This window comes from Perca fluviatilis, chromosome 15, assembly GCF_010015445.1.
Source record: "Perca fluviatilis chromosome 15, GENO_Pfluv_1.0, whole genome shotgun sequence".
Classification (NCBI taxonomy): Eukaryota; Metazoa; Chordata; class Actinopteri; order Perciformes; family Percidae; genus Perca; species Perca fluviatilis.
This window is the reverse complement of record NC_053126.1, coordinates 22526269-22550004: the sequence shown is the minus strand read 5'-3', so window position 1 is coordinate 22550004 and position 23736 is coordinate 22526269. Positions and strand designations below refer to the sequence as shown.

The following is a 23736-nucleotide window of genomic DNA, read 5'->3' as shown; positions in this document are numbered from 1 at the left end:
CATGCGCTGTGTTTTCCCACACTTGAAATTACGAACCCACAGAAATTTAAACACAGTTTTTAAAAATATTATTAGCCACTGAACTTAAATTGTAGAATAATGTATCTTTTATGTCATGCATTAATCCAGAATTATATTAATTTCTATATTACTCAGTAGGTTTATTACTAGATCCACTTTTTTTCTGCTGGCTCATGGCCTCACCTGAGTTTGCTTTTACCACCTCTTACCACTGTTGTATAATTACCTGGAGAGGCACGAGGCAAAACTAACATAGATAGCAGCTGCCTATGGTAGCTGCCTTAAGTCCTGACTCACAACAATCCTGCAAACTTGCAGACATTTGTGTTTTAAACTGATTTAAGTGGATGTTTATTCTCTACTTAGTTAAAGCATCTATATTGACATAGCTATTTGTAGTAACCAGTTTTTTCTATGTACATAATGATGACAACCTTGCAGTTGTTGCAGGTGAATCAGTCCCAGCATGAAGAAAAATCTATTTTTGATCATATTACCCTAATTCACTTTCACCAAATATATTTTTTTTATTTGTATTTTATTAGTGTTCAGAATCTCACATACACCTATTTCAATTTTTCTGATTCTATGACTCACCAAATATTTTTAAGACATCTTGGAGTTTTATTCCTATCTTTATTCAAGAGCGCTGCTTTCAATTTGAGAGATTTTGAGCAAAATCGTAAAAAAAATCTTAACGTGAAATCAATGAAAAATCCTCTCAAATTGAAAGAACGTGCTCTTGAATAAAGACAGGAATAAAACTCCATATCTTGGAGTTTATAAGAATAAAACTCCATACTTTCATGCTTTAAATGAGGTCCAGCAATTATCTGATAGCTGTGTCCATCCTGTTATGTATATTGATAGAAAACGTTTTCTTTTCTCTCATAACTGAAGTGTGGACTCCAGTGACCAAAGCAAGCCTTCACTATATGTAAAGAAACACAATTTAATTACTTTTGGCATTCAATAAAGACAACAGATTGGCTGACTGTGTTCAGAAGTTCAAAAATAAAAAGCATTATTGTGATGTATATCAACACTCACACATTAACAGCTACTGTAGATGTTGGAACTGCCAGACAGACCATGTCATTGAATTTTAGGGATCTTTCAGGATTAAAAACACGTAAACAGCTTAAGGTTGGTGGGGCTACTCTGCTAACTCCCAGATGAACTTCAGAGACATATCACCGAGTCTCTCCTGCAGGAGTTGATCTACTCTTTGACTCTGAGCGACAGTAAAGGTGTTCTTCCAGTCACCAATCTTACCTGTAATTTAAAAATTAAAAAGAATAACAGACCTGATACCTGTTTACATGTTTCTGCAAACAAGCTACAGTTATGTTGAGTTACCTTTGCGCATGAAATCTCCCTGCATCTTATCTTGTGGCAGAAACTCGTAGTTGGCTTTGGAATCTTTCTTCATGTTCTTAAATGTAGCTTTTTCCACAACTTGCTCAATGGCTGCTTCACTCAGGTTTTTCCCCAAGAAAGTGCAGATCTTAGTTACTGCCGCCTTCAGGTCCTAAAAGAGAAACAGAAGGTCAATAGAGTCAAAGTTTAAATGCTGACAAAGAATTTATTTCTATATTTTCAAGTGAGTGTGGCCCTTTTGAATTCATAGTATTACATGGATTAGAAATGCATCCCATCCCCACACCATTTTTCAGTCCAAGCAACACAAAAATGCTGAACAACCACAAAGAAAACCACATCGTACCAAAATCATGTCCTCATAGGTGAGAAAGAGGATGTTGTACTGGTCTCTCTTTGAATGCCACTCCCTGATGTGGTCAAACCAGGATGATGCTAAAACTGTATGATAGATAGATACATTATTTATCCCCGATAGAGGGTTTGGTTTGGGTTAAAACAGGGGTTTGGGTTAGCAGCAATACACAAATGAACCACACAGTACAAAAATTTGTGCAAAAACAAATGTCAAACATAAGCAGTGGTGGAGAAAGTATTCAGATCGTTTACATGATCAGATGGTTATCTTTTAAAATGTATCAACACTGGACTCTCTGGAGGTTCCTTACCGTTGCCTGTCAGATACGTCTGAAGGAAGTCCTCAAAGCTCTTGGGAGTCTCCAGGTCATCGTAAGCATTACTGAAGTGGTAATAGGAGACAATGTTGTCCTTTGGATTACGCATCACGTAGATAATCTGACAAAAAAAATAAAATTAACCAATACATACCATTCTCCAATCGATGCCAAACTCCACACAAAGTAAGTATGTAAAGCTTTTTGAGTTTTCCTCGTAGGATTGGACTTCCATAACATACTGACCTTTGCCTTCTTGTCCTTTAGTCCCGGAGGCATGAGAGCCGGGGTGAGGTGAGAGGTGAAGAGCCGTGGAGAGGGTCGTAGAGCGTAATCTTGTTGAACATCCCTGTACTCCAGCCACGGCATATATTCAGAGTTGTTTGGATATTCATGCAGACCCCCCTCTAACTCATAGATGGAGATGATGACCTGTTGAGTCCATATAGTACCTGTGTTGGGTGGTGGGGTTGGTGTGGGGGGTATGTTATGAGACATCATTTATGATCAGTAAATCTGTTCCCAGCTATGGACAAAACCTTTAATGCAAATAATGTGATACAGAAAACTTTGTCTCACTCACCTGACTTTGGATATGTGACGAGGAGTACATCACTATCTCGAATTTCAAAGCTCTGGAGTGAATCGATGTGTTCTGGAATTGTGGAATTGACTAGAAAGTTGTAGTTTTTATACCTGCAGAGATGGTCTGTGATCTGCTCCATGTTATTTTTGAACCAAACAGAACTATGAAAGAAATGTTCACGACCAGAGTAGAACAGGACACGGGCAGCTGGACTCTGGACTTTGAGTTGTGCATGTTGGCTTCTTCATGAATCTTATATCTGGAATAATAGGTACAGCTGGGTACACACTGCCAACAACAGTAAGCCTGAAATATAACAGTGTTTTTCCCATGGTCTAAAAACTCCTCTGGAGTCGATCTAGTAATATAACTTTAGGACGCCAAAAAGCACAGTCTCAAAACTAATTTGCATGCTTTGCATTGCAAATACTATTAATGTACTATGTTGTTACTTCACTTGAATGTTCCAGCTTCACTGTGCAGAATAATGTCCTGAGCAGAGACACAAGAAGGATGTTTTCATTTTCATCTGCTGATGGAGGAACGTTTTTCTTGCTTCCCCTTAGTTTAAGCGTGGACCTATAAGCTTAATTCTTGTCACAACAAAACTAGTTGGGAGGCCGACGGTGGTTTAAAAAGCAACTCACACAAGTGTGACCCAGTGCACATGCACATAAATCAGCATCATGGATTTGGGATTTTTCTTTTTTTGACATATTTATTTCTTTTTAAATTTATCATAGCATTATCAAAAAAATAAATCACAAATGTAGCAGCAGAAATGAGACAAAAAACAATAAAGACATTTTATGTATTATTATCTGAAAAAAAGAACAATGAGTAGATTATATATACAGTATGTTATATATATATATATATATATATATATATATATATATATATATATATATATATAGAAAAAGATCTTAAAAACATTTTTCTAATACAAAATAATCAGTATTGTGCTCTGCTCTTATTTATAAGACACTGATTATAGTAAATCACACTGATTGAATAATTGGAAATGGCATTTCTAGTGTTAAGTAGTAATTTTATCATTCACTTACAATTATTCTTAATACGATGTATTACTGAATGATACATATAATGCATTATGTATAGACTTAAATGATGTTTGATGCTGATCAATGATTTACAGTTATTGAATCTTAATACATTGACATGAATCAGTTAGCAATAAAGGCACATTGAATGCACTATGAATGAAGTAGGCTAATTGTTTCTGTTCACTGAGCACTACTGTATTATACAATAATCAGTATTGTGCTCTGCTCTTATTTATAAGACACTGATTATAGTAAATCACACTGATTGAATAATTGGAAATGGCATTTCTAGTGTTAAGTAGTAATTTTATCATTCACTTACAATTATTCTTAATACGATGTATTACTGAATGATACATATAATGCATTATGTATAGACTTAAATGATGTTTGATGCTGATCAATGATTTACAGTTATTGAATCTTAATACATTGACATGAATCAGTTAGCAATAAAGGCACATTGAATGCACTATGAATGAAGTAGGCTAATTGTTTCTGTTCACTGAGCACTACTGTATTATACAATTTGTTTCTCTTTAATTTTTGGTTTTTCATCCACTTCATCAAAATGAATTTCCATTTCAGTTTTTCTTTCTTTCTTCATCTCCTTCTCTGGATAAAATGGGGTCTCCAGGATAGCTTTGTTTTCCTCTGATGTCAGCCGACCTTCACACAGGAAGTCATGGATCTTCTGCCATGAGTCCAACTCTGAGTGCCAAAGTGCAGTTCTGGCTCTGATGAACTGAGAGACTTCAGATTTGCTGCCTTTGGCCAGACTTATGCTGTCCTTACAGATGAAGAAGATATCCATGCCGAGGAAAAGAGCATTGAGCCCGATGAGCCCGGCCCTGGCTGACTTAGAGAGAGCAAGAGGCCCTTTGACTGCTGCCTGTCCGATATCTGGGATATCTGCTGCCACCCTGGGCACGTTACGTAATGCTTTTCCTTCCTGCACTGCCACTTTGCCAGCACTTGCAATCAGCTCTTCACTTTTTAACATCTTAACAGCAGAGGCAGCATCAACAATAGAATCAATGCCTTTTCCAATTGCACCAGCTTTACCAAGCACCTTGCCAACTCCCACAACCACATCTATCTGGCTTGTTTCCTCTTTGATCTCGACCTTCAGACAATCCTGCAGATCCTGCACATCCTCCATGAAGCTCTGGAAGACTTCACTGGCTTTCTTCTGTTGTGTATGGTTTACTCCAATCTCTGTGGCAGTGGTGACAGCACTGTTGACTCCGCTGGTAATTCCCAGCCCTACCCCAGTCATTGTCAGCACTAAAGACGCTCCAGCTGTTACAGGAATTAATGCCAAACCAATGATGGAAAGCACACCTCCAACTGCCCCCACTGAGCTGCCGGCCACACTGGAGATCCTTGCCCCCGTGTTCATCCTGTCTAGCTGAACAGCATTCTCCTCCAGGTCTTTTAGGAACTGCAGCATCTGGGGCTGTCGCTCGCTGAACTTATCGATGAAGACAGAACACGGTTTGTCCTGATACAAGAACACCGTACGGAAGCTCTGGTTCATCCTGATGAAGAGAAAATCAAGAAAGAATAAATAGGATCGCACATCTCAAAATGTTAGAATGTTACTTTAAAATTCAATATGAAAATATTATATTTGGGATCTGTTTTGTTATTGCAAGAAACAATATAATCCACATAAAAGTGAAATAAGCAGCAATATTTGATTAAATAAATTACAAAATATACTAAGGTATTAACCCCTGCTGGACAAGACCCATAACCTAAGGTGCTGTATTCACTATCAAAAAGTTCCTTATAGAAATCATTAATTTGAGTTATGAATAATTTTGCCTCTAATTTCCTTTAGTTGCACTAAAAAACAGCCATGTTGCTGTGTCCCTAGCTCCTCTTCAACTTTGTATTTTCCTGTTTTATTTTCTTATGTATTTTTGTTTGTTTGAATCTTTTTTATAGCCTATGTATATGTATTAGCTTTGTTGGAGGGAGCCTGGGATCTTACATATACATTGCCAACGACTGCTTCTTTGTATTGTTGTGCATATGACAATAAAGAACTTCATTGCTAGCAGCTCTGTGAGGCTGTACTTAGGCACGGCAGCTCTTTGAGCCAATTGCTAACGTCAGCATGCTAACATGCTCACAATGACAATGCTTACCTGCTGATGGCAGGCAGGTATAATGTTAACCATGTTCATCATCTTAGTTTAGAGTGTTAGCAATGCTAAGGTTGGCTAATTAGCTCTAGACATACAATACATCTGAGGTTGATGGGAATGTTATTGTTTTTTTGCAGAAATTTGGTCATAAATCAAAGTATTGGAAATTTTTTATGTTTGACCTCTTGGTGGCGGTAGAGAAAAGCTCAGAGGATAACAAAGTCATTAGCATTTCTCCTCTGGGGAACAAGTTGTGCACATGTTGTGCCGACCCATGCCGTAAACAAGAAAACAAGCTAATAATTGTTTTTGCTACATTTACATTACATTCACTAATAACATCTAGCATCTGTGTTGACATGACATTTGGAGCCAAAATACATACGTGGCTAAATCATACCTGATTTCATCGAGCTGATTAATGTGATGAAGCATCCTTTGTATGTCATCTTCAGACAGATCCACATCGAGGTCCACCAGAGATTCATCATTCATCTCCAGGCAAAAGTCACTTAAGGAGCTATGAAACAAAATTAGTTAATAAAACAGATCTTTATTTTGCAAAATGTCCATTTCATTTAGAAGAAATTAAATTTACCTTTTCTCTAACTTCTCACAGATTTTCTGGGTGGTCTTTATGTGTTTGTCCAGCTGATATGCCAGCACTTCCACATTCTGAAGTTTGGGAAGAAAGAAGACGCTTGCATCTCTTTTAAACTCGAGGAGATGAGGGCAGATTATCCGTGCAGCAGAGATGACAACATGAACATGTTCAGGACTGATCCCTTCTGGCAGATGTAACACCTGATTCTGCTCCATGAACACATGAAGTGAGGTGACCGCAAGATTCTCCACAGCATCCAGGAAGCAGTTGAGCTTCTCCAGGCCTCTCAGAGTGTCCTTCAGCACAGCAGCCAGCTCCGTCTCCAGCTCTGCACGCCTGCTGTCTGCAGTCACCTGGGTCACCTTGCTCTTCATATATTCCCAAAAGGCCTTACCTTTGTTCTTTGACTGTCTAACATGGCTGATGCTTAGGTCGATGTTGTCAGCCCTGTCTTTGATGTCCTTCATCATTTCCAACTCTGTCTCCCTCCCAAGCATCCATTTGGGGTTCCTGTCACAGAATTCTCTGACTGTGTCGATGTAGATGAGGGTATCTGCGGTGTAGCAGCACAAGGCCTCCTGGAGTTCCTTTCTGTAACAAAACATCATCCAGTTTGTGAGATTTCAAAACAAGTTGTTGTGGTGGAGTTGGTCTCACATTACAAAACCCTAGGTTTGTTCTGTGACAGTTTGGGACAGTGATCTGGCAGTAACCACTAAATAAAACCTAGCAAAGGCCCCTGGCCTACTGGGTCCCCGGGCCAACGGCTTCTGTTTGAAATGATTGTTAAAAGGTCCCGTGACATGGTGCTCTTTGGATGCTAATGTTAAAAAACCTCATAAAGTGACATTTTCATGCCATGGGACCTTTAACATTTATTGGTGGAAAGTCACAGAGCTCAGTTGAAAGTTTAGATGTCTTCTTTGTTTGTTTGCTTGCTTTACCCCTAAACCTTATAAACATCTCTTATTATCAAGTATCTGACAACCAAATCCATATGTTGTTGTTTATATTACAGCTTCACAGCATACTGAGGTTACAGTAATATTTAAAAAAAGCACAATAGTATTAGTAAAGTTTAAAACAGCCAAGGAGCAATGCAAAATGACTACAAAGTGACACAAAGACTAAAAACTACTACAAAGCGACACAGTGAGAAATTAAGGAGTTGTAGGATAATCAACAGGTTGGAAAAGAAGGAAAAAATATGTATACTTTGGATATTTTAATTCATGTCTTCATATGTTCCTGTGATCTTTTTTACTTGTGAAATATTTATTTTGAGGGCTACAAAGTTATTCAGATAAAACACGAAAAGGTCATAATCCATAGATAATAACCATTAACATTGCTTTGTTTTATGGGTCACAAGTCAAACATTAAACCACTGCTCTTCATAATTCAGGGTGTGTGTGAGTGTTTTTCGTAGCATTTATACGATTCGGCCCGAAGATGTGACCAGAGCACAAATGGTTTATCAATGGGTTTAAGGTTTAAGGCAACGGTAGGACCCATGTGGCTCTTTAGCCCCTCTCCAGTGGCTCCCTGTGGTTTTGACAAAGAATCATATGGAAATGAATAGCAGTTATTCTATTATTTTAATTTTCATTTATTATTGTTGTAGGCCTAACGTGATTCTTACATCCACATTTAGGCTACATAACAAATGTAGGTAAAATTGGTAGGATCAAACATTATAAGATAATGAGGTCAAGGTTTCAAAAAACTTCATTCTTTTGCCATCTTTAGGCGGTGTTCTACATATTCTTTGGGAACAATAATGTGCAGTATTTTATATTTGATATGGCTGTGAAGGTTCATAGTAGGCTATCCAAGGAAGGTTACATTCAGGGGCACCTGGACTTAGTCAAGGTTCTTGAAGACGCATTTCATGAACTGAGGGAGTCCCTCGGATGAGAGACGAAACGTCTTCAAAAACCTTCAAATCAGTTGCTCTTGAATTTATTACCTTATATTTTACAAATCATCAAATCATTTTTACAGTGATGATTTAGGCTAATCAATGGTTGACATACCGAAAGCTAAAAATTGCTTACTTCTCTACAATTCAAAAATTTCCTTCGGGATGAATAAAGTATCTATCTATCTATCTATCTATAATATGGATTTCTACATTCCTATTTAATACTACAAAAGACAATCTGCACTCACTGTTAAATCCACTTAAATGTCAGATATGTTGAACATCTTCATAATATAATGTATATTGGGGTTTCAGGCATTCAAAGATCTGTCTCCTAATAGTAGCCCAGCCTACTTATTTTACCTTAGTTGACACTTTTCTGTCACTACAGACTTTCTCTCATTTCTGTGCAAAAGCAGCTCAACTATTTAAACTCTTTACCTTGCAGCGGACATGTTTCTCCTCTCGGTTCGTTGTTTCAGTTCCTTATTGTGGCCTCACCGTATTATAAATAAATAAAAATAGATCAAAATTGGACATCTGATCGTTATATCGCTCGCTCGCAACTCATGTGTTGACTGAATCTGCTAAAATCCCTTACTGAGACTGTTGAAGAATTTTGTTGCCAAAACGTCGACAGCTCACTGTTTGGTTTCGTTTTCCTTTCTCCACATCAGCAGGCTGAACCACCACACCATGTCTGTAGGCTACTTTACTCATGCAGGCTCGGTAGGCGGATGTTTTTTTTTATTTAGGAACCTTATTCTGAAACAGTTTTTGCAACCATAGCATTGGGTCGAGCTGATTTCCTGATGCTGCCTTCAGGTCCTGTCGGAAATATACACGTTAGGCCTACCAGATGATAGGACCCAAAGATTGAAGTGAGTGTGCTTACGACTGTAAAACACTTATACTTGAGTATTTCCTTTTAATGCTAAATTAGACTTCTATTCTATTCAGAGGAAAATATTACTTTTCACACTGCTACATTTATTTGACAACTACGATTAATAGCCTACTCTGCAGTTTCGATATAGGCTACAAAACCTCGCAATCATTTCATAAAGAGGCATTGCTACAGATGAATCACCCCACAGTAAATAAACTAGTTGATCTAGCTGTAGGCTACCTTTTAAAATATGTCAGTGTAGCATGTTGTGGTAATACAGTATGAAGGACACAGAGCCATGTTCTATGGAGAATATTAACATTTGTTGTGTTTACGGAAATGTTCCTCTCTACTTACAAAATACACAGATGGTCCCTTTCACTGAAGAGTGAAGTGAATTACAGACTTTCTCATAAAAATAAATTCTTATTTAGCTAATACACAAAACAGACATCTGTGCATGTTGAATCAGCTGTTTTGAGGAAAAGAGGTGGAAGAAGAGGAAAGCAAAACGTATACCTGGAACAGCTAGCAAGCCCTCTTTCATATTACAAAATGTATAGCCCTCTCAATTTGATTTCTTTGTTTCCTCCTTGGAAAGTACAAGCTCAGGCCCAGAGCTGCTGACATCACTCATTAAGAAGACAATGGAGAATTGTAGAAAGGCAGGGGCAGATAAAGTGCATGAGACAAGATAGAGTGCTGGATTTCTTTTTTTTTCCTGTCCCAGTCAAACCTTTAACAAATGCTGCCTCCTCTCTAGAGCACACAAGTACAAGAGTTGCAGCTGCTCAGTCAACAGTTGGAATACATGAGAGAACAGGGAAGAGGATGTTTCCATATTTCGCCAGATCACTGAGCTCCTTGTCCCCGAAGGCTTCTCATGGGCAAATCACTGTGATGTCTGTGCCAAGATCCTCCATGCCAGAGATGTCGTCTCTGAATCTGAATATGTTAGACAAAAAAGATCTGATAAGTACAAACTGAGAGACACAAGTTTTTAAATGGCAAATAAAGAAAATAGTGTGTGTGTGTGTGTGTGTGTGTGTGTGTGTGTGTGTGTGTGTGTGTGTGTGTGTGTGTGTGTGTGTGTGTGTGTGTGTGTGTGTGTGAGAGAGAGAGAGAGAGAGATCTTAAATCCATCTCTCCCCTTCTAGCCAGGTTTAGGCACCTTGCTCCTGTAGGTGCGCATGGCCCTCTACTTGAATCTGGGAGGTGCCTTCTTGTCAGAGCGAAATACAACAGCTGTGTCTGACATTTTGATTAGTTACTGAAAAAGAAGTAAGAACAAAAATACATGAGATGTAACTCTCAGTTCTTCTAAACCTTTCCTTTTCCCACTGCTTTGTATTAAATTCAATTTAAAGATTCATATTATATTGCCGTGCACTGTAACTTCTATTTAATTGTGTTTATATTTCCTTTTGATTATTTGATATCTCGTCTTAATGCATTTTTAAGTCTTATATTGAAAGGTGCTACAAATAACATGCCTTTCCTCTGGAGATTCATCGCTTACCATCAACCAATAACCTCCCCAGGTGTCATTACAGTCAAATCAAAAGCTTGTCAACATCTAGACATAACACCAAAGCATAAATGCATTAAGCATTGATTAAAATATTTTTGTTACCAGAGTTAGTAACTCCTCTGGGTTCATCCAAATCCATCAAATAAAAAGTGGACATTATAAAGAAATACAGACCCGGCCTCGAGCAGTGCCAACAAGAAGGCATATTTATTTCTTTTTATTTCATCATAGCATTTTCAAAAAAATAAATCACAAATGTAGCAGCAGAAATGAGACAAAAACCAATAAAGACATTTTATCTATTATTATCTGAAAAAAAAAGAACGGTGAGTAGATTTTTAAGGTGCTTTTTCTATATATATACAGTACAGGCCAAAAGTTTGGACACACCTTCTCACTCAATGCGTTTTTTTATTTATTTTCATGACTATTTACATTGTAGATTCTCACTAAAGGCATCAAAACTATGAATGAACACATATGGAATTATGTACTTAACAAAAAAGTGTGAAATAACTGAAAACATGTCTTATATTTTAGATTCTTCTAACTTTTTTTTATTATTAAGGGATAAAATTCCACTAATTAACCCTGACAAAGCACACATGTGAAGTGAAAACCATTTCAGGTGACTACCTCATGAAGCTCATTGAGAGAACACCAAGGGTTTGCAGAGTTATCAAAAAAAGCAAAGGGTGACTACTTTGAGGAATCTAAAATATAAGACATGTTTTCAGTTATTTCACACTTTTTTGTTAAGTACAGAATTCCATATGTGTTCATTCATAGTTTTGATGCCTTCAGTGAGAATCTACAATGTAAATAGTCATGAAAATAAAGGAAATGCATTGAATGAGAAGGTGTGTCCAAACTTTTGGCCTGTACTGTGTGTGTATATACAGTGCCTTGCGAAAGTATTCGGCCCCCTTGAACGTTTCGACCTTTTGCCACATTTCAGGCCTCAAACATAAAGATATAAAACTGTAATTTTTTGTGAAGAATCAACAACAAGTGGGTCCCAATTATGAAGTGGAACGAAATTCATTGGCTATTTCAAACTTTTTTAACAAATAAAAACTGGAAAAAGTGGGCGTGCAAAATTATTCAGCCCCTTTACTTTCAGTGCAGCAAACTCTCTCCAGAAGTTCAGTGAGGATCTCTGAATGATCCAATGTTGACCTAAATGACTAATGATGATAAATAGAATCCAGCTGTGTGTAATCAAGTCTCCGTATAAATGCACCTGCTCTGTGATAGTCTCAGAGGTCCGTGTAAAGCGCAGAGAGCATCATGAAGAACAAGGAACACACCAGGCAGGTCCGAGATACTGTTGTGGAGAAGTTTAAAGCCGGATTTGGATACAAAAAGATTTCCCAAGCTTTAAACATCCCAAGGAGCACTGTGCAAGCGATAATATTGAAATGGAAGGAGTATCAGACCACTACAAATCTACGAAGACCCGGCCGTCCCTCTAAACTTTCAGCTCATACAATGAGAAGACTGATCAGAGATGCAGCCAAGAGGCCCATGATCACTCTGGATGAACTGCAGAGATCTACAGCTGAGGTGGGAGACTCTGTCCATAGGACAACAATCAGTCGTATACTGCACAAATCTGGCCTTTATGGAAGAGTGGCAAGAAGAAAGCCATTTCTTAAAGATATCCATATAAAGTGTCGTTTAAAGTTTGCCAAAAGCCACCTGGGAGACACACCAAACATGTGGAAGAAGGTGCTGTGGTCAGATGAAACCAAAATCAAACTTTTTGGCAACAATGCAAAACGTTATGTTTGGCGTAAAAGCAACACAGCTCATCACCCTGAACACACCATCCCCACTGTCAAACATGGTGGTGGCAGCATCATGGTTTGGGCCTGCTTTTCTTCAGCAGGGACAGGGAAGATGGTTAAAATTGATGGGAAGATGGATGGAGCCAAATATAGGACCATTCTGGAAGAAAACCTGATGGAGTCTGCAAAAGACCTGAGACTGGGACGGAGATTTGTCTTCCAACAAGACAATGATCCAAAACATAAAGCAAAATCTACAATGGAATGGTTCACAAATAAACATATCCAGGTGTTAGAATGGCCAAGTCAAAGTCCAGACCTGAATCCAATCTAGAATCTGTGGAAAGAACTGAAAACTGCTGTTCACAAACGCTCTCCATCCAACCTCACTGAGCTCGAGCTGTTTTGCAAGGAGGAATGGGCAAAAATGTCAGTCTCTCGATGTGCAAAACTGATAGAGACATACCCCAAACGACTTACAGCTGTAATCGCAGCAAAAGGTGGCGCTACAAAGTATTAACTTAAGGGGGCTGAATAATTTTGCACGCCCAATATTTCAGTTTTTTATTTGTTTAAAAGGTTTGAAATATCCAATAAATTTTGTTCCACTTCATGATTGTGTCCCACTTGTTGTTGATTCTTAACAAAAAATTACAGTTTTATATCTTTATGTTTGAGGCCTGAAATGTGGCAAAAGGTCGAAAAGTTCAAGGGGGCCGAATACTTTCGCAAGGCACTGTATATATAGAAAAAGGACCTTAAAACCATTTTTTTAATACAAAATAATCAGTGTTGTGCTCTGCTCTTATTTATAAGACACTGATTATAGTCAATCACACTGATTGAATAATTGGAAATGGCATTTCTAGTGTTAAGTAGTAATTTTATCATTCACTTACAATTATTCTTAATACAATGTATTACTGAATGATACATATAATGCATTACGTATAGACTTAAATTATGTTTGATGCTGATCAATGATTTACAGTTATTGAATCTTAATACATTTTTTACAGTTTTATTGACATGAATTAGTTAGCATAAAGGCACATTGAATGCACTATGAATGAAGTAGGCTAATTGTTTCTGTTCTTTCTTTCTTCATCTCCTTCTCTGGATAAAATGGGGTCTCCAGGATAGCTTTGTTTTCCTCTGATGTCAGCTGACCTTCACACAGGAAGTCATGGATCTTCTGCCATGAGTCCAACTCTGAGTGCCAAAGTGCAGTTCTGGCTCTGATGAACTGAGAGACTTCAGATTTGCTGCCTTTGGCCAGATTGATGCTGTCCTTACAGATGAAGAAGATATCCATGCCGAGGAAAAGAGCATTGAGCCCGATGAGCCCGGCCCTGGCTGACTTAGAGAGAGCAAGAGGCCCTTTGACTGCTGCCTGTCCGATATCTGGGATATCTGCTGCCACCATGGGCACATTACGTAATGCTTTTCCATTCTGCACTGCCACTTTGCCAGCACTTGCAATCAGCTCTTCACTTCCTAACATCTTAACATCAGAGGCACCATCAACAACTGAATCAATGCCTTTTCCAATAGCACCAGCTTTACCAAGCACCTTGCCAACTCCCACAACCACATCTATCTGGCTTGTCTCCTCTTTGATCTCGAACTTCAGACAATCTTGCAGATCCTGCACATCCTCCATGAAGCTCTGGAAGACTTCACTGGCTTTCTTCTGTTGTGTATGGTTTACTCCAATCTCTGTGGCAGTGGTGACAGCACTGTTGACTCCGCTGGTAATTCCCAGCCCTAACCCAGTCATTGTCAGCACTAAAGATGCTCCAGCTGTTACAGGAATTAATGCCAAACCAATGATGGAAAGCACACCTCCAACTGCCCCCACTGAGCTGCCGGCCACACTGGAGATCCTTGCCCCCGTGTTCATCCTGTCTAGCTGAACAGCATTCTCCTCCAGGTCTTTTAGGAACTGCAGCATCCGGGGCTGTCGCTCGCTGAACTTATCGATGAAGCTAGTACATGGTTTGTCCTGATACAAGAACACCGTACGGAAGCTCTGGTTCATCCTGATGAAGAGAAAATCAAGAAACAAGAAAGAATAAATAGGATCGCACGTCTCAAATGTTACTTTAAAATTCAATATGAAAATATTATATTTGGGATCTGTTTTGCTATTACAAGAAGCAATGTAATCCACATAAAAGTGAAATAAGCAGCAATATTTGATTAAATAAAATTACAAAATATACTAAGGTATTAACCCCTGCTGGACAAGACCCATAACCTAAGGTGCTGTATTCACTATCAAAAAGTTCCTTATAGAGATCATTAATTTGAGTTATGAATAATTTTGCCTCTAATTTCCTTTAGTTGCACTAAAAAACAGCCATGTTGCTGTGTCCCTAGCTCCTCTTCAACTTTGTATTTTCCTGTTTTATTTTCTTATGTATTTTTGTTTGTTTGAATCTTTTTTATAGCCTATGTATATGTATTAGCTTTGTTGGAGGGAGCCTGGGATCTTACATATACATTGCCAACGACTGCTTCTTTGTATTGTTGTGCATATGACAATAAAGAACTTCATTGCTAGCAGCTCTGTGAGGCTGTACTTAGGCACGGCAGCTCTTTGAGCCAATTGCTAACGTCAGCATGCTAACATGCTCACAATGACAATGCTCACCTGCTGACGGCAGGCAGGTATAATGTTAACCATGTTCATCATCTTAGTTTAGAGTGTTAGCATGCTAAGGTTGGCTAATTAGCTCTAGAGTCTAGACATACAATACATCTGAGGTTGATGGGAATGTTATTGGTTTTTGCAGGAATTTAGTCATAAATCAAAGTATTGGAAAAATGTTATGTTTGACCTCTTGGTGGTGGTAGAGAAAAGCTCAGAGGATAACCAAATTCATTAGCATTTCTCCTCTTGGGAACAAGTTGTGCACATGTATTTGTATTTTTGTATTTATTATAAGGATCCCCATTAGCTGACGCCTAGACGACCAGCTAGTCTTCCTGGGGTCCAAAACAACATTTAATCAGACAATATTAAAACATTTCATAACATATACTGATAAGAAAAAAAAAAATTAAACAAAGAAAATATATACAATATCTGCTTACAAAACTAGATAACAAGAAGAAAAATTACAATTATAATAAAATGAAAACAATAACAAACAGAATAAAGAAATATCTTGAAAACAAAGGTATATATTACATGGCTAACATTAAGGTAGATCACATTAAAATAGACGCAAATCAAACATTTTTTCTCCACACAATCAGAAACGTCATGATAAGTAATTTAAATGAAGATAAGATTTGACTTTCTTTTTAAAATATACCTTTCCTGTAATAAAACAAATGTTACTTGGAATTTTATTCCACATAGAACTTGCTCTATAAATGAAAGTTTTTTTCAAGTTATTAGATTTTGGCAAAGGTAAAGTCATCTGCCCCTTACTGTCTCCTCTTGTTAAATAGGTATGGATATCTGAACTGTAAGTTATGCTATCAAAAATAAATGATGGTGTCTGAGTTTGAATAACAGAGTACAACAAAGTAAGCACAGTGGCCAATAGTCTTTTTTTCAACACTCAACCATTTAAGACGTTCATGCATTTTAACAACATTGGACCTAGAATTGCACTTCAGAACAAGTCTGACAGCTTTGTTTTGTGCTACTTGAAGTTTTCTAAGTAGGGTTTTTGAAGAAGATGACCAGATTACTGAGCAATAATCCAAGTGGCAGAGAACTAAAGAGCAAACAATTTGCCTTAGTAAAAAAGAGGGTAGAAATGGTGAGCATTTCCTTGTGATGGCAACTGCTCTCTGCCCATCTTAGTAACTATATAGTCAATGTGATCTGACCATGACAATGCACTATCAAGCCGTAGTCCTAAAAGCTTAACTTTATTTACTTGTTTTATAGATTGGCCTGCAACTACAAGATTCAATTCAGGCCCATGTGCTAATTTATGTTTAGAGCCAAATATCATACAGACTGTTTTTAATGCATTAAGCGCAAATTTGTTTGATATTATCCAATTAAGTACGATGTTGAGCTCATAACATGTGGATGCGGCATAATGGAGGGTAGAATCATCTGCATACACTGTTACACTTGCTTTCCCAATAGCAAGAGGCAGATCATTGGTGAAAACTGCAAAAAGAAGAGGCCCAATGCAACTCCCCTGTGGAACACCACAGTGTAACGCCTTGCTATTTGAAAAAGTGCCATTGTAATATACTCTGTGATCTACCGGACAGGTAGCTTTTAAATCACAAAATAGCTGAGTGTTTAAAACCATAACAAATAAGTTTACTGATTAAGAGATCGTGATCAATCACATCAAAAGCAGCACTTAAATCTAACAGAACTGTGCCCACAAGCATTGACCGATCAATTGATGTAAGCCAACTATCAGACATTTGTAACATAGCGGTACCAGTAGAGTGACCAGCTCTATATGCATGTTGGAACATAGATGTTAAACCATTTATAGAAAGATAATCTTGAATTTGCACGGACGCATTTTTTTCGAAAAGTTTACTAAGTATAGGCAAGATGCTGATAGGCCTGCTGTTTGGACCATTAAAAGTTTACTTTTTGTCGTTTGGAATAGGAAAAATCTTTCCTCCTTTCCATAATGTTGGACAAACACCACTGATCAAGCTTCTATTAAAAATATGACAGACAGATTTGGAAATGTATGAAGCAGATATTTTCAACAATTTACAGTCTAGGTGGTCAATACCTGCAGGCTTATCATCTTCCAGCGAGTTCAACAATCTCTCTACTTCATCAACATTAATCTCATGAAATTCAAAAGCACAATTTTTACACCTCATGAAACAATTTCTTATAAGCTCTTCTGATTTGTATTTAACAGTAGTGTCCATGTTTTCTCTGGGCTTAGAGGTCTTGTTAATAAAATAATCATTAAAATAATTCTTTAATATGAGGTTTAGTTAAATACTGACCATCTAATTCCACCAAAGTAGCCTGAGCTGTTGTTTTACCCATGATTTAATTCAAAACTTTCCATATTTTTTTACTGTCTTGACCACTTTCAGAAATTTTCTGTTGATAATAACTTTTTTTCTCTATTCATTTTGCAGACCTGATTTCTTAATTTGCGATAATCTTTTATATCATCATGTGCACTGGATAAGACAGCAACATTCTTGGCATCATCTCTCAAAACCATTAGTTTCTTTAATGAATCATCTATCCATGGAGCACTTTTGGCTTTAACAGTAAATTTCTTTAAAGGGGTTATGTCTGTTAGCAATGATCATAAAATAGTCCATGAATATGTTTAAAGCTAGTTCAGCATCCTCAACATCACATACATTAGCCCAAGGAATGATATTCAATTCCCCAAGAAATGCCTCTTGATCAAATTTCTTATAGGATCTAGTAAAAATGATTTTTGCATTAGCTTTAGGCAGCTTCATTCTCCTAGAGACAGCAACAACATTATGGTCACTAATGCATGTTGAAGATTTGACCCCAGTGTGATTAACAGCAATTCTTGTTGGTTGAAATATTAATTGAGATAGTCTGCAGATATTAGCCATAGACAAAAGCCGATTCTTCTGCGGGCAATTCTCAGATAGCCAATCAATATTCAGGTCACCTAGTAAATACACTTCTCTATAGAAGGCTTCCTCTGTAGCCCTATCCAACATGGCACATAAGCAGTCCAAATTCTGTATTGTAGAGCTTGGGGCCCTGTAACAACAGCCAATCAAAATAGGCTTCAAGTGCGGCAGTTGCACCTGAAGCCATATAGCCTAACTGTCATGTAGGTTAAGATCGTAGCGGTTTTTTTTACTGGAAAGTGGTCACGTATATAAATTGCCACCCCTCCACCAAACCTATTTCTATCCTTCCTATATACAGAAAAGCCATCCAGAGCCACATCTGAATCATCAAATGAACAGTCCAAATGAGTCTCTGAAACAGCCAAAACGTCGACCTTATTAGACTGCAAAAAGAGGAACATTTCATAAATTTTATTTCTAAGGCTGCAGATGTTAATGTGTGCCAATACTAAGCATTTAGGTAATTTGTCAATAGACATGTTCAGATGATTTAGTGTAACAGGCAACTATAATCAATAGGTAGCCTACATATGGACTACCTTTATGATCTGCTTGGTCCGTCTGTGAGCTTATCTTGGTCTTTTCTTTGGAAGGCAGGGCGGACAATTAGTTTATCGTACCGCAGAAACGCAACATCTCCTCGCTCCTGTTGTGCCGATCCATGCCGTAAACAAGAAAACAAGCTAATAATTGTTTTTGCTACATGTCTACATTTACATTACATTCGCTAATAACATCTAGCATCTGTGTTGACATGACATTTGGAGCCAAAATACATACGTGGCTAAATCATACCTGATTTCATCGAGCTGATTAATGTGATGAAGCATCCTTTGTATGTCATCTTCAGACAAATCCGCATCGAGGTCCACCAGAGATTCATCATTCATCTCCAGGCAAAAGTCACTTAAGGAGCTATGAAACAAAATTAGTTAATAAAACAGATCTTTATTTTGCAAAATGTGCATTTCATTTAGAAGAAATGTCTGTTTACCTTTTCTCTAACTTCTCACAGATTTTCTGGGTGGTCTTTATGTATTTGTCCAGCTGATATGCCAGCACTTCCACATTCTGAAGTTTGGGAAGAAAGAAGACGCTTGCATCTCTTTTAAACTCGAGGAGATGAGGGCAGATTATCCGTGCAGCAGAGATGACAACATGAACATGTTCAGGACTGATCCCTTCTGGCAGATGTAACACCTGATTCTGCTCCATGAACACATGAAGTGAGGTGACCGCAAGATTCTCCACAGCATCCAGGAAGCAGTTGAGCTTCTCCAGGCCTCTCAGAGTGTCCTTCAGCACAGCAGCCAGCTCCGTCTCCAGCTCTGCACGCCTGCTGTCTGCAGTCACCTGGGTCGCTTTGCTCTTCATATATTCCCAAAAGGCCTTACCTTTGTTCTTTGACTGTCTAACATGGCCGATGCTTAGGTCGATGTTGTCAGCCCTGTCTTTGATGTCCCTCATCATTTCCAACTCTGTCTCCCTCCCAAGCATCCATTTTTGGTTCCTGTCACAGAATTCTCTGACTGTGTCGATGTAGATGAGGGTATCTGCGGTGTAGCAGCACAAGGCCTCCTGGAGTTCCTTTCTGTAACAAAACATCATCCAGTTTGTGAGATTTCAAAACAAGTTGTTGTGGTGGAGTTGGTCTCACATTACAAAACCCTAGGTTTGTTCTGTGACAGTTTGGAACAGAGATCGGGCAGTAACCACTAAATAAAACTAGGGATGGCTGACGCGAAACTGACGTTCCGAAGCTTTGTTGAGATCCCGAAGCGCAGATGTTTCGAAACACGGTCCGAAGCGTGATTCAAAACACCCATGTCACGTGACTACGGCTAAATGAAGCATCGGAGTGTTTCACAAGTGTTTCGACAGGTGGCATGGTCCGCCGAATCAGAGTTTGATTGACAGGGTCTGGAACAGACCACACAATCTCTTGGGTTTTTGTGAGAGGAGTTTGATTTTGAGATAGCGGATTTTTGGTGATATAGTGACATTTATAGTGCGATTTGTTTAGTTATATTTAGGCTTACATTTAAATTTACACATTGACTGATAGGCTAGAGACAGACAGAGTATAGCCTACATACAGTGACACATTAATAGATAGATAGGGCCTACATATATAGCTACATAGATAGATAGATAGATAGATAGATAGATAGATAGATAGATAGATAGATAGATAGATAGATAGATAGATAGATAGATAGATAGATAAAAATGGAAGCTCCATTTTAATTTTAATTCAGAGCCACAAATCAACATCAACACCAGTAGAAACACAAGACAGTTTATGGGAACGTTTTGATGATCGTATCCGTGAAACCAAGATGATACACAATGCTACAGCTGATGCCACAGTGGAAGAGAAAAAATACCTCAACTATGTGTTTTTGCCCAGAACTCATGATCCCCTAATTTACTGGAAAGAGAGAGCAGTAATCTTTCCTCATTTGTATGTCCTTGCTAAAAAATATCTTTGCATGCCAGCAACAAGTGTCCCTTGTGTGAGGATTTTTTCAAAGGCTGGAGACATTATCTGTAAAAAAAAAAAAAAAAAGAAGTAGGCTAAGTCCTTCCACAGCAGAGAAATTTATATTTTGGAATAAAAATCTATAAAAAAGTGAGACATTGTGGCTTGATTTCTTTTATTAATTCATTTTTCATGACCAAATTAACATTATGCACAGTGAGGAGCCTACAAGCTTCACATATTTTTTTTAATGGCTCGTTGTCAAGGTTGTTTCAGATCAACACCTGCAAGTGACCACTAGGTGTCATTGTTGAGACGGGTGTCGGATTGTTTCGAAGCCTCGACACAATATGGCACTTTTGCTTCAACTGTTTCATTGTTTCACGAAGCCTCGATCTGCCCACCACTAAATAAAACCTAGCAAAGGCCCCTGGCCTACTGGGTCCCCGGGCCAAAGGCTTCTGTTTGAAATGATTGTTAAAAGGTCCCATGACATGGTGCTCTTTGGATGCTAATGTTAAAAAAACTCATAAAGTGACATTTACATGCCATGGGACCTTTAACATTTCTTGGTGGAAAGTCACAGAGCTCAGCTGAAAGTTTAGATGTCTTCTTTGTTTGTTTGCTTTACCCCTAAACCTTATAAACATATCTATCTTAGACTTTACTCTTATCAACTATCTGACAACCAAATCCAGTTGTTTGTTGTAATATTTAAATAAAGCACAATAGTATTAGTAAAGTTTAAAACAGCTGAGGAGCAATGCAAAATGACTACAAAGTGACACAAAGACAAAAAACTACTACATAGAGACACAGTGAGAAATTAAGGAGTTGTAGGATAATCAACAGGTTGGAAAAGAAGGAAAAGATATGTATACTTTGGATATTTTAATTCATGTCTTCATATGTTCCTGTGATCTTTTTTTTTTACTTGTGAAATATGTATTTTGAGGGCTACAAAGTTATTCAGATAAAACACGAAAAAGGTCATAATCCATAGATAACAACCATTAACATTGCTTTGTTTTATGGGTCACAAGCCAAACATTAAACCACTGCTCTTCATAATTCAGGGTGTGTGTGAGTGTTTTTTGTAGCATTTACACGATTTGGCCCGAAGATGTGACCAGAGCACAAATGGTTTATCAATGGGTTTAAGGTTTAAGGTAGCAGTAGGACCCATGTGGCTCTTTAGCCCCTCTCCAGTGGCTGTGGTTTTGACAAAGAATCATATGGAAATTAATAGCGGTTATTCTATTATTTTAGTTTTCATTTATTGTTGTTGTAGGCCTAACGTGATTCTTACATCCCCATTTAGGCTACATAACAAATGTAGGTAAAATTGGTAGGATCAAATTATAATTATAATTTCAGAAAACTTCATTCTTTTGCCATCTTTAGGCGGTGTTCTACATATTCTTTGGGAACAATAATGTGCAGTATTTTGCACTTACAATAAAGATCTGTCTCCTAATAGTAGCCCAGCCTACTTATTTTACCTTAGTTGACACTTTGCTGTCACTACAGACTTTCTCTCATTTCTGTGCAAAAGCAGCTCAACTATTTAAACTCTTTACCTTGCAGCGGACATGTTTCTCCTCTCGGTTCGTTGTTTCAGTTCCTTATTGTGGCCTCACCTTATTACCTGTGTGGTTTTTAAATAAAAATAGATCAAAATTGGACATCTGATCGTTATATCGCTCGCTCGCAACTCATGTGTTGACTGAATCTGCTAAAATCCCTTACTGAGACTGTTGAAGAATTTTGTTGCCAAAACGTCGACAGCTCACTGTTTGGTTTCGTTTTCCTTTCTCCACATCAGCAGGCTGAACCACCACACCATGTCTGTAGGCTACTTTACTCATGCAGGCTCGGTAGGCGGATGTTTTTTTTAATTTAGGAACCTTATTCTGAAACTGTTTTTGCAACCATAGCATTGGGTCGAGCTGATTTCCTGATGCTGCCTTCAGGTCCTGTCGGAAATATACACGTTAGGCCTACCAGATGATAGGACCCAAAGATTGAAGTGGCTGTGCTTACGACTGTAAAACACTTATACTTGAGTATTTCCTTTTAATGCTAAATTAGACTTCTACTTCCATTCTACATTTATTTGACAAATATGATTAATAGCCTACTCTGCAGTTTCGATATAGGCTACAAAACCTCGCAATCATTTCATAAAGAGGCATTGCTACAGATGAATCACCCCACAGTAAATAAACTAGTTGATCTAGCTGTAGGCTACCTTTTAAAATATGTCAGTGTAGCATGTTGTGGTAATACAGTATGAAGGACACAGAGCCATGTTCTATGGAGAATATTAACATTTGTTGTGTTTACGGAAATGTTCCTCTCTACTTACAAAATACACAGATGGTCCCTTTCACTGAAGAGTGAAGTGAATTACAGACTTTCTCATAAAAATAAATTCTTATTTAGCTAATACACAAAACAGACATCTGTGCATGTTGAATCAGCTGTTTTGAGGAGAAGAGGTGGAAGAAGAGGAAAGCAAAACATATACCTGTTTTTCTACAAAATGTATAGCCCTCTCAATTGGATTTCTTTGTTTCCTCCGTGGAAAGTACAAGTTCAGGTCCAGAGCTGCTGACATCACTCATTAAGAAGACAATGGAGAATTGTAGAAAGGCAGGGGCAGATAAAGTGCATGAGACAAGATAGAGTGCTGGATTTCTTTTCTTTTTTCCTCCAGGTGAAACCTTTAACAAATGCTGCCTCCTCTCTAGAGCACACAAGTACAAGAGTTTCATCTGCTCAGTCAACAGTTGGAGAACAGAGAAGAAGATTAAACAATTCCATATTTCGCCAGATCGCTGAGCTCCTTGTCCCCGAAGGCTTCCCATAAATCACTGTGATGTCTGTGCCAAGATCCTCCATGCCAGGGATGTTGTCTCCGAATGAAAAGATCTGATAAGTATAAACTGAGAGACACAAGTTTTTAAATGGCAAATAAAGAAAATATTGTGTGTGTGTGTGTGTGTGTGTGTGTCTTTTTATATTCCTTTTGATTATTTGA

At 38.0% G+C, this 23736-nt stretch overlaps 3 protein-coding genes across 8 annotated transcripts; all 3 read right to left on the bottom strand.

Annotated features, from left to right (window-relative positions):
• Positions 1 to 1136: 1136 nt before the first annotated feature.
• On the bottom strand, positions 1137 to 2800 carry LOC120575141 (amine sulfotransferase-like). The gene is made up of 6 exons (XM_039825782.1): positions 2659 to 2800; positions 2322 to 2527; positions 2070 to 2196; positions 1748 to 1842; positions 1381 to 1552; positions 1137 to 1296 (listed from the first exon to the last, which is right to left on the bottom strand). Exons 1-6 carry the CDS (start codon positions 2798 to 2800, stop codon positions 1178 to 1180), a joined length of 861 nt encoding a protein of 286 aa, XP_039681716.1. The 3' UTR covers positions 1137 to 1177.
• Positions 2801 to 3618: 818 nt separating this feature from the next.
• Positions 3619 to 9156, bottom strand: LOC120574981. Of its 3 annotated transcripts, XR_005641938.1 has the most exons (5): positions 9014 to 9156; positions 6483 to 7079; positions 6285 to 6404; positions 4191 to 5269; positions 3619 to 3868 (listed from the first exon to the last, which is right to left on the bottom strand). XR_005641938.1 is itself a non-coding variant. In XM_039825525.1 (4 exons), exons 1-4 carry the CDS (start codon positions 9130 to 9132, stop codon positions 4249 to 4251), a joined length of 1857 nt encoding a protein of 618 aa, XP_039681459.1. In that variant the 5' UTR covers positions 9133 to 9156; the 3' UTR covers positions 3619 to 4248. The 3 variants fall into 3 exon arrangements, 2 of the variants coding, with proteins under 2 accessions (XP_039681459.1, XP_039681460.1); XM_039825525.1 differs by having other exon boundaries at positions 3619 to 5269; XM_039825526.1 differs by having other exon boundaries at positions 3619 to 5269; positions 8854 to 9131.
• Positions 9157 to 13365: 4209 nt separating this feature from the next.
• On the bottom strand, positions 13366 to 22579 carry LOC120574982. Of its 4 annotated transcripts, none has more exons than XM_039825530.1 (5): positions 22487 to 22579; positions 22274 to 22341; positions 19206 to 19802; positions 19007 to 19126; positions 13366 to 14664 (listed from the first exon to the last, which is right to left on the bottom strand). In XM_039825530.1, the coding sequence occupies exons 2-5, from the start codon at positions 22285 to 22287 to the stop codon at positions 13686 to 13688; spliced, it is 1710 nt and encodes a 569-aa protein (XP_039681464.1). In that variant the 5' UTR covers positions 22288 to 22341; positions 22487 to 22579; the 3' UTR covers positions 13366 to 13685. The 4 variants fall into 4 exon arrangements, with proteins under 4 accessions (XP_039681464.1, XP_039681463.1, XP_039681461.1 ...); XM_039825529.1 differs by having other exon boundaries at positions 22443 to 22560; XM_039825527.1 differs by lacking the exon at positions 22274 to 22341 and having other exon boundaries at positions 22487 to 22577.
• Between the last annotated feature and the right edge of the window lie 1157 nt (positions 22580 to 23736).

Excerpts from the sequence above, each read along its gene's own strand:
- LOC120575141 (XM_039825782.1), bottom strand. The coding sequence starts at position 2,800 with ATGGAGCAGATCACAGACCATCTCTGCAGGTATAAAAACTACAACTTT. Across the intron at positions 2,197-2,321 it reads TAAAGGACAAGAAGGCAAAG|ATTATCTACGTGATGCGTAA; the intron begins GTCAGTATGTTA and ends TTTTTTTGTCAG. Across the intron at positions 1,553-1,747 it reads CCTATGAGGACATGATTTTG|GACCTGAAGGCGGCAGTAAC; the intron begins GTACGATGTGGT and ends TTTCTCTTTTAG.
- LOC120574981 (XM_039825525.1), bottom strand. The coding sequence starts at position 9,132 with ATGAGTAAAGTAGCCTACAGACATGGTGTGGTGGTTCAGCCTGCTGAT. Across the intron at positions 6,405-6,482 it reads TGTGAGAAGTTAGAGAAAAG|CTCCTTAAGTGACTTTTGCC; the intron begins GTAAATTTAATT and ends TTTGTTTCATAG. Across the intron at positions 5,270-6,284 it reads AATCAGCTCGATGAAATCAG|GATGAACCAGAGCTTCCGTA; the intron begins GTATGATTTAGC and ends TCTCTTCATCAG.
- LOC120574982 (XM_039825527.1), bottom strand. The coding sequence starts at position 22,539 with ATGGTGTGGTGGTTCAGCCTGCTGATGTGGAGAAAGGAAAACGAAACC. Across the intron at positions 19,803-22,486 it reads AAGGAAAACGAAACCAAACA|AAAGGAACTCCAGGAGGCCT; the intron begins GTGAGCTGTCGA and ends GTTTTGTTACAG. Across the intron at positions 14,665-19,006 it reads AATCAGCTCGATGAAATCAG|GATGAACCAGAGCTTCCGTA; the intron begins GTATGATTTAGC and ends TCTCTTCATCAG.